General features: G+C 40.6%; 1 protein-coding gene across 1 annotated transcript in view; it reads left to right on the forward strand.

The window, feature by feature from the left end:
• Positions 1 to 2,913: 2,913 nt before the first annotated feature.
• The window catches only part of grin3a (glutamate receptor, ionotropic, N-methyl-D-aspartate 3A), a 53,274-nt gene continuing 45,879 nt past the window's right edge, over positions 2,914 to 10,308 (forward strand). Inside the window, exon 1 of the mRNA XM_004538359.2 lies at positions 2,914 to 4,230. Within this exon, the coding sequence (XP_004538416.1) occupies positions 3,475 to 4,230 (756 nt within the window). The 5' untranslated portion in view covers positions 2,914 to 3,474. The remainder of the gene's footprint in view (positions 4,231 to 10,308) is intronic.

Here is a 10,308-nt window from a genome sequence, read left to right on the forward strand (position 1 = left end):
ACCGAAATGGTTTTGATTGTAAGCTATTCCGTTCTTTAAATGTCATTTCTTTACTTTGTAAAAGTGAGAATGCAGATGTCATTGTTCTTATAAATCAATGAACATGTATAAATGAAAGAATTTTGCCTGTGTGCATCAAGGCTGGTGCAAGCTGTGTGTGTGTCCTTAGACAAAAAACAGGTGGCTGTCAGGTTTTGTCTCCAATAAAAGCTCACAAATCTTCCCATGTGAGGTGTAATCAATGTCTGTTTGTGTGAGAGAGAGAAATAAACTATAGGTGAATTTGGCTGGCAGGTGAAGGGGTCAGTGAAGTTTGCAGCACTGCTTTGGCTGATAGTCATAGGAAGGCAGATGGACAGGTTGGCAGAGCGATAGACAGGCCGACGGTTGCGCAGTGATGCTGACAGAGAAAGAAGACAGACAGGTGGGCAGAACAGCAGGACAGGTGAAGGAAATGGTCACAAAAGCAGACAAGCAAAGCGAACAGAGGAACACGGATGAATATTCAACCAGGCAGGGGGTCAGACGGATATTCAGACAGGGACAAAAGAGAGGGCAGGCTTTAAGGTGTACCAACTAGACGAGAGGAGAGGCATATGAAATCAGATGTGTTTGCAAGCAGAAAGACAGACAGGTGGCTGGTAGGTACAAATAAAAAGACAGAAATGGGATGTTATAAAGAAAGCCAAAGTGGAACAAAAGAGCAAAGTCAAAAGAGTGTATTGGAAGCAATTTTACCATTTCGCGTGTTTTAGGTTACGTTTTGGTCTGGTGTCAGGTAACTTTAATATAAATGATAGTATAATAATAAAAGTCATGCTCAATATGACTAATTGAGTGCAACATTTATTGTAATGTAACACTTTCATTTTTGATCTTCAGTAGGCAGTAGTAAAGTAAGAATTTTTTTTATATAGCACTTTTCAAAACAGTTTTTCAAAAGTGCTTTACAAACATGTTAAAAATACAGTTGAATGAAAATATCTTAATCACAAAAAAACAGCATAATACACAAAAGCATTATAATAAAGCATGATCTTGAGGAAAGCTACTATTCCATTTCAAAATGCCAATCCACACCCTGTGGCTGTTGCATTACTGAAGCAAATTTCCTCCTATAACAATGATCTAAAGTACAGCTTGAAACTATGCAAGACTTATTTAGCAAAGAATTTGTCATCTGGTTTTCTGTGTATAGTGGCACAGAAATCAGACCTCGGGGTATTTAAGTTGTTGTGAGAACAGTTTGATTAAAGGGTATATAAGTGCCCATTAAAACAATTAACACTGTGGGAGGATCTTCAGGAAGCATGTCGCCACATTATCTCATCAAACTGACAGCTACAGTGTAAATGTATAAAAGGCAGTGGATACTGCAAATGGACCATTCTTGGATGAAAGCAAAGTTTGGGTTACAAAAATGGTTATTTTAAATAAAAGTTATCGTTTCTATCCTGTCTGTGACTTGACCACATTTTCTATTATCTCTCAGATTGGATCACTAAAAGTATGAAATTTTAAAAAATACAATTAAAAGTAATAGGGCACTGTGAAAGTGTGGGCCTCTGGAGACTAAGCAAAGTGTGTTGTTGTTTGCATATGACCAGGCCAACCCTGATCACTAGTGGACCACACAATAGTCTTTTGATGTGTGGCAGTTATTTAATACTTTGGAAATATTCCTTCCAAACAGAATGATCATACTGTCTCAAAAAATGAGGCATTTCCTCGAGTCAGGTGAGGATACCAGGCTACAATATGAAAGTGCTGAAAACATATTTTCAGTATTTATATACAAGTGGGAATTTCCACCACTAAGCCAAATTTAAATGGCATGTGGAGGTAATCTTCAATATTTATGTGATTGACCTATTTTTTCATCAAGACCTGGAATAAGAATGAACACTGTGAAGCCCTTTTGAAAAGAGCTATGCAGCATATGGTGGCCTGGTATCCCACTTCAACACGCAGTGCAAGACAGGCTTAATTCTCACCTTGAATATGTCTCTTGATGTAATTTTCTTTCTGTTTTCCCTCCATCTGTTTTTTCATCTTCTTCAATAGCCTTGATTCTTTAAAGACGCAGCAACTGAAGCACCATCTTATATCACCTCACATTCTATTTCCATTTACCTGTTCTTCTCCTCTCTCACTCCTCTGCTCTTCTTCCCCACTTACCATTCTCCTCTCCTCACTTTTCATCTCTTATCCACGGTTCCCTCCTAAGCCTTTTCCCCCCTCACCATAACCTCTGCTTCTCTCTCCTCCTACCTACCATTAGTCACCACCTCCCGCTCCTCTCCTGTCAAAATTTCTCTTCCCCGACTCTCTCCCTGTTTCAGTCCTTTCCTGTAAGGTCAGCCCATATTGGATCGATCAGGGTCATCTATCTTCCACTATCTCAGTGGGCGTGCCTCCTATTTCAAAAGTGATCATTAGCCAATCATTAATCTAGATCAGACCATCAGACCATTAACCAATCGTTAATCTGGATCCTGTTTAAACTCGGTCTGCTGATTGGGTCCCGGGTGACCTCTGACATGTGAGTTACCAAAGAAACACATCCGTTAAACAATGTATGATTGGGTGTCCTCATACATAAAACAGGTAGCTGTCTGGTTTTGTCTCCAGTAAAATCTCACAAATCTTCCCACGTGACACATAATCAATGTGCTGTATTTATTTATTTTTGACATGTCGGGATTATGAATAAATGACACCAGTACCATGCCCATGACCATGTCCGCATTTCTTTCGCACTGACACTGTGAAAAGTGAGGGGTGGCTGGTGGTTGTAAAGTAAACATGGGGTTAAATCTCCTTGGAATGTGCGCAGAAAGACCACGCTCTGGTGCCAGTGGTCTCACCAGCACAGAGGCTGACTCGAGCCAAGCAGCGCGTGCGCTCTGGAAAGCTTCTACTTGGGTGTCTTTTGTTTTTCTGGGTGTTTTTTTAAAAGGGGGGGAAACGTTGTGGATGATAATGGGATGATTTTCCTTTGACTCCATTAAGCTATCAGACTTTTCCAGAGGTGGATTCCACTGCTTTGGAATGTGTTTGATGCGCATTAACCTTTTTCGACCTAGGCAGGGCTTGCCTACACACTCTGCTGCATTTTCTTTTCTGCCTGTGGAATATGTGGAAATGTTGCCGTTTGTTTCCACGACATGTTTAGTAATCCGAGGCTTGAATGATGAAAATCTTTTGAGATGAAAAACAGCACTTTTGGGGATCATTTTTTGCTTGTGCGCGGCTCGTGCCTAATCTCGCGCCTCAGCAGCCTGTTGTCTGTGTCCGAGGGAAAACGCACAACTTTACCACCAGCTGGAACCGGTCCTGTTGCGGGGGCTACCGCTGGTCTGTGCGGCACACCGGGGCCACAGGCAGGGGGCCAAGACGCAGACCAACGGAGCGGTCCCGGTGTTCAGCCGCTGTGTGGTTGGACCGGGCATCCGGAGGAGCTGTGGAGCGGGGATGATGAAGTCGGTGGGGATGGTGATGATGAGTGGCCCGGCAGCGCGACCAGGCACCAGGGTCTTGCCACTAATATGTTTAGTGTTGTGCGCTCTCATCTTTCTTCCGATTTGCGCTCACTCGCACCCGCAACCGTGCCAAGTGCTCAAACGAATCGGCCACACGGTTCGGATAGGAGCTCTGCACGTTCAGCCTCGCTTGCTCTCTGCTATGGCTGTCAGCGGCTCTGAGGACTGGGGAAACGAAAGAGAGTTGACAGAAGAGCAGCAGTTGGAGTTGGAAAGACCGTTTAAAACAAGTGCCAGTGCGCCTGGGTATGGAAGCCTTAGGACTAGAGCGTCCGTTAACAGTCAGCGGGGCGCAAACAGGAGTAAAAGCCAGGCACGCCAACGGGAGGAGAACACCTCGGCGGAAAATCGCGTGTTCGCACCCCGAGACTCGGTTCTGCTCGCCGTCGAGGCTCTGAACCGGGCTGGGTTGCTACCCTACAATTTATCCTTGGAGATTGTCATGGCTGTTGGATCCACACTCGGAGAACTGCCCGCGTTCTCCTTTTCCTCTACGGGCAACCCCGAAAACGAGGACCCGCTGTCCTTCGTGGAGAGTGTATGTCACACCGTGGTTGTGCAGGGGGTTTCTGCCATGATCGCCTTTCCACGGAACAGGGACGAGTTCGTCAAGTTGGAATTCGTCTCACTCGCGCTTCAGGTACCTGTAGTCAGCGTTGTGCAGAGGGAGTTCTCGCGCCACAGTAAGGTAAAAAGTTATTTCCTAGCTAAATTTGAACTGTTAACTGTTGATTGCTTCACTTCGGCATACAACTGCAATGTGCTGGTGTGACGTGTTATAGTAATATAACGCAAGAAACTTTACATCGCAGTCTGACAACCTCTTTAAACTGCGTGTACACCATGCACCGAATGCATGTAATTTATTTAACTAATTTAAATACGTGTGGATACAGACTACAGTGCACCGCGAGCCATCAGTGGCCATCATTTAAGCCAGGGACTAGAGCTAGAAACGCCTCCTTCAGTGGCTGATTGTTGATGTCCCTTCAACAAGAGCACAGATCTTCCCGTTCTTGTTCAGCGTTTACCCAGTCAATCAAACTTAAATGGCACAATTTAAGGTGAAATGGCACAAGCTGGCTTTCATAACTCTGAAAAAAAAAGTTTCATTAAACAGTCAAAGACAAAAGGAGCATGGGGAAAAGCCGCTCTGTCCATGGTGCTGAAATCTACTGAATTTAAAGGGTGTTTCAGCAGAAAAAAGAGCAGTGCTTCTCTTCTGCAGAATAAAATGTTTAAAAATGGTTTGATTGACAGTGTGCAGTCAACAACAGTGTGCACCTAGCAGCACATGCCCCGCGGTATAGATACATAAACAAATACTTTGTTGATATTCAGAATCCCACTATGTCTGCACTGTGGTGAAGGAGGTTATGGCAGTATATTGCAGTCAAAACTCTTAGTCATAAGTCAGTGTGATGCTATATTTTGACATCTCATTTGCTGGACAACGGGGGTAAAGACGGACAACACTCTTTAGTTAAATCACTGTGTTGGCATGTACATTTATGACCTAACACCTTTCCTTTTAACAAAGAAGTAAAAGGTTGCTCTTTAGCCACCCAGCTACTAATATTTAGCAGGCCCATATCTAATAATGAGATTAGTGTCAGAAAACTGTAGCATACAAGAAAAACCCATTCATGCAGAACCGTTTTAAGCTGCATAACACTCCTCTCATCGGACCAGTTCAAAAGGTGAATCCACATAATAAACCATGGAGGAGATTTTGAGTGTATTTCGGTGGTTTTACAGTGAGGCTAAAACTTTGCTTCATTTTTTTACATTGTACCACTGGAAATACCTTGAGTACAGTTCCTTGTGTATACCATATGGAGTCCAGACTTGGCAGGAAACCATTACATCACTATATAAACTAAAGTTTGCAGTGGTGTTCTGATTTTTTTTCCATATACCAATATACACTCCTTATTATTATTATAAATAATAAGGCACTTTAATCCTTCAGTACAAGTAAACATTTCTTTTGGCACAAACATGGATTCTTTTGTAATTGTAATTCTTTATTTACTCAGACTTACGTATATGAGTCAAAAGTGCTCAATATATGAGCACTGTATATATCTATATAAACACTATAGATTCTTGTCAGGGCTTTTGGAAAATAAAACAATACCCTGAAACCAGTATAAAATGATATGGATTTTTATTCTGATTTATGTCAATTTTTAACAGTTAAGGCAAAAGCAGCAGCAGTTCTTACGTTGGAGATCGTTGAAAAATAAACTCTTGCACAACGCACCAGTGCGAAGCTTGCTGGTGGAGTTTGCAGCTAAAATGAGAGCAAAGGGGAAACTAGTTAGTAATGTAAATACTATATTCATTAGCATGGAGGGGCATCAGTAATAATTCTGTGGAAAAAACACCTGCTGTGAGTTTGCCCCCTTATTTGTTTGTGCTATCGAGCACAAGAAGGAATAGGCACACGCACATTCCCAAAAATGATTTGGTGTAATACACTGTAAACCTCTTTAATTGGGTGATGCTACAAAGAAGAGATATTGCACATCAGTGAGAGAAAGCCAACAATCTGCATGTGTTTCTGTATTTGTAATATTCTACACACAAACATCCAAAGGAGGGACAAAGAATGTGTTTTTTTCATGCACACATCCAAACCCATTAGCTGGACTGAAGGGTTCTGGGATACTTGCCACCTACTAGGGTATAGTAATGTGTGTGTGTGGCTTTGTCAGACAGTTTGTGTCTGTTTATGTGTTGGTGTATATGTGTGCGTAAGAATGTGTGTGTGTTTCTAGGATAATATCTAATTTCCTGCTCTGTGCACAAGGAAGGGTTTCTCTGTAAGGAGTCAGCAGGTGTTTAAAGTCAAAACTGATTCCTAGAAGTGAAATAACAGTAATGGATACAACTGACAAACTAAAAGTTAAGGATGATTGATTGATAGAGGAGTAGATGGGAAGACTGTTGAATGGAAGGATGAACATGTGCAAAAAAACTGACTAGGAAATAGTGTGTGCAGTGCTTGTGTGAGACTTTTAGAGAAATGGCTTAACTCCCTTCTGACTCAATCTAGTTTCACTGGCAAATCCCAACTGCAGGCTGACAGCAATTTCTCTAAAACATTTTTTGAGTGTGAAAAGTGCAAAAACTTTTTGGATGTCTTGAGATGATCTCATTAGTGTTTATTTCCTCACTTTGTTTGACCTTGAGTTTTTATTTTATCCTGGAATGTTTAAAGTCAAAGTTTAAAGACAAGGTTCACAGCTGAACATTTGTGTAATACAATGAATCATCAAAAAAAAAAAAAACTTTTGATAACGTGATCTGCCCACAGTATGTTATGTAAGTGTCAGAATGATGAAGCTGCATGAGAATATGGAGATTATGGAGCAAAGGATAAAGTGACCTCAGAGTAAAGGAACTGGGCTGGGAGTTGTGGTGAGTGGTTTTGATAGCAGGAAAGGGATGAGAATTTAGCATATAAAAGCCAAAGAACTGAGGAACTCTTGGCAAAAGGAAGCTCTCTGGGAAAGACCAGTCATCTCAGATAGGAGGACTTAGTTTTAAAGTGGAAATATATCCCATGCTGACCCAGAGACTGTGGAAAGATAGCTACATACGCACATATATACAGAAAGACAGAGCATCTTCACATTGCTACTTATTCCAGTTATGTGTCAGCACTAACTGTATGCGAAAAATCAACATTGCTACAGGTATGCGCCAATATCATGATGTATGTGCAATATATACCATATAAACACTTTATTAGGTATACTGCTCCAATGTAATCAGACCTACAGAAAACATGCAATAAATTCTGTCTATACTGAGCAGCCTTTCCACATAGTGTCATGCAAATGGTCATTCAGTTTGAGCAGTCGACTTGCAATCTTTAAAACATCCAGCAATCTAACAGTATATGTGGTATAAAAAAGTATAATAGGCCCATGTTAAGTACTAAGTTTAATATATGTGCAAGAATGCCTTTGGATCCAAAGGTTTGAGCTTTAGACTGCTCTTAATCCTTAGTTTCCATCATGATGTCAAGAGAGTGGGTATCATTAACGCGACCATCTTAGCCACACAGCTCTAGCTGTGATCAGTGCAGTATCTCCCACGCAGTGTTCAAACCTGTTTGCGAGGGCCATCCAATCAGAAGAGACTTGGCTTCAAGGCGAGGCTGGCCTTGAAGGGAGACAGAGGATGAACTGAGGGTGCAGATAGATAAGGATTATTTTGAACTGTGGATCCTCCACAGCTTTTCTAGTGGAATACAAAAATAAAAAATATGAAACTGGTACTGAGCGTAATAGGTCTTCCATAACAATTCAGTTGTTCTGCAATGCATTCATTTAACTAAATTGGTTAACTAACGATTGTATTACAATAACAAATGGTAGATGGTTATTGATTTTTCTTTGATTAGATGATTCATTGTATTAAGAACAATAACTAAGTCATTACTGGATTTGTCCACTGGTTCATGAGTCTGTCAGTCCATACCTTTTTTTTTTTTTTTTACCATACAGCAAACTCTGCAAGTTTCTTAGCACAACAAGTTGCAGCTAATGTGTTTTAGATGTGGAAATCACAGGGGAAAATCATTTTTTGAAGCAAGGAGGGATTAAAAAAAGAGAGCACAGTGACAACAGAGCCGGGATTTCACAGCACACTGAAAGCAGCAGATCTCTGTATTTATGTAGGGGAGCAAGGAGCCACACTCAGTACAATTTTTTTTCCTGTTTATTTACATGAAGAACAAAGAGAGGGTTACAGATTTATGGAGATCACAGTGCAGAAGTGCCGCAGTTGAAAATAATCCATCCAATCCTCCTGGAGAATGAGAGCAGGTGAGACTCTGATGCCCCGTGGACTGCATTACCATTTTCCTCCCTGATAGAAGACTTTTAAATCTGAAATAAAACATTTGCAATTGCTTTTGTAGGTGCTTTTGTTCCAGCAACAATCTATCCACGTGTATGCAATAAGCTGATTAATAAATATCTTATTTGCATGTCTATTAGACAGAGTGATTAACAGGATAAATCAAATTAAACAACAGATTAATCTAATGAACTTTTTTGTGCAAAGCTTGTGTAAAAGTTGTAAAGCAATTAAAGTGGTTCACTCAGGTCCCTTAAACAACTTTAATTCTGTGTTTGGTGTTGTGGGTTCAGGCAAGCAAACAAGTGTGCGACTGATTAAGTGCCATATTGTATACTGGGTACAGTATGCCGAGGTATACTGACGCAGATCTGGCAGCTCATGCAGCTCATGCAGCCCTCTGACCTATTTAATGTTATTTCAAGTATTACAGGGATGAGTGTCACCTTTCAAATGTATCTGCTCTGATCTATGTGTGTAGTCTGCATTTAACTGATTATTGCAAACAAATGAGCAAATTCATTACCACCAAACAGGAAATAACTATGCCAATGAAAGAGCTTCATACTATAGCTCAACACTATGGAACTGAGTGTTTTGTTAACAAGGTGTGTCTTCTGGAACCAACCAGTGTAGAACAACTTGAAACCCAACATCAATTATTAACCTTAATAGTGAATTTGATTATTTAATCTCTGACAGTAATGTGTTCAGACACCTGCTGAGTTCAATATTGACTCTCTTTTTATCGTGTTTCTATTCTGAGACTCTTGAAGAAAATATTTCAACTGCTATTAAAACCAACATGGTCTTTCATTCATAATTTGAATACATCAGCGTACGAATAAAAAAGACTTTTATAACCTTTCATGAACATAAAATTAAATAAAACTGAAACTAGAATTAGAAATATGAACTGTAAATTTGCAGATTCTGGTGAAATTGCGGTGTTACTGCCATAAGCTGCGACTTGCTTTCAGGAGTCAGCTAAAAGCACAGACGGAAGTTTTACATAATAATAGTCCTGTAAGAGACCTGATGGTGGTGCTGCGATGAAAGTGGGTTGGATTGGATTGGAAAGTGCATGTATGACAGCATTAAAGAGTTAACTGTTAAGAATGGGACTGTCTTCTTTAGCCTTTATTGAATTCGAGTAGCAGAAATTTGCATCAAGCAATACTTGTTATTGTACTTTGGCAAACCTTAAATTTGGCATGGGTGTAAAGACTAGCCAGACTACTGATAAAACTTTAAGTTCAAGAGTTATAGGCATTTCACTTGATTTGGCATGATATCTCAAATCAAAGAGATGTGCAAGATGTGCAGAGAAGACTGGATTCAATATAAAGACCGGCACTGCTGTTTCATAGTTGGTTACAAACTAACATGAGCTCATAAAGTTTGACATTTTGAGCAATCGTGGTTTTAGCGTGTTGGAATAGTGGCAACTGAAACTCACTGGACACTTCATTGGATACAGCCCTTCTCTCTTTGGAAGTACCTTAATTTTTCATATCTAAAAAATTCCTCTCAGGTTTTGGTCTAAATTGGTATGATGGTATCACACAGGTGCTGCAAATTTGTGGGCATCAAATCTATGATGTGAATTTCCTGTTCCACCACATCCCAAAGGAGCTCTGCTCAAACTGGATCATTTTTGTGCCAAGAAAATATTCTCCACTCCATTACACCATAACTACCACTAAGTGTTGGTAGAAGGCAGGATGGATCCTTGTTTTTCTTGTTGTTTACACCAGATTTTGAAACTCATCAGACCAGCGAGTCTGTGTTAATCTTAGCCTCTGCTTCCTGTTCTTAGGTGACAGCAGGTGTACCAGGTGTGGTCGTCTGCTGATATAGCCTGTCATCTTCAAGGTGCAACATGTTTGCA

The sequence above is a fragment of the Maylandia zebra genome, linkage group LG7 (assembly GCF_041146795.1).
Source record: "Maylandia zebra isolate NMK-2024a linkage group LG7, Mzebra_GT3a, whole genome shotgun sequence".
In the NCBI taxonomy this organism is placed as follows: Eukaryota; Metazoa; Chordata; class Actinopteri; order Cichliformes; family Cichlidae; genus Maylandia; species Maylandia zebra.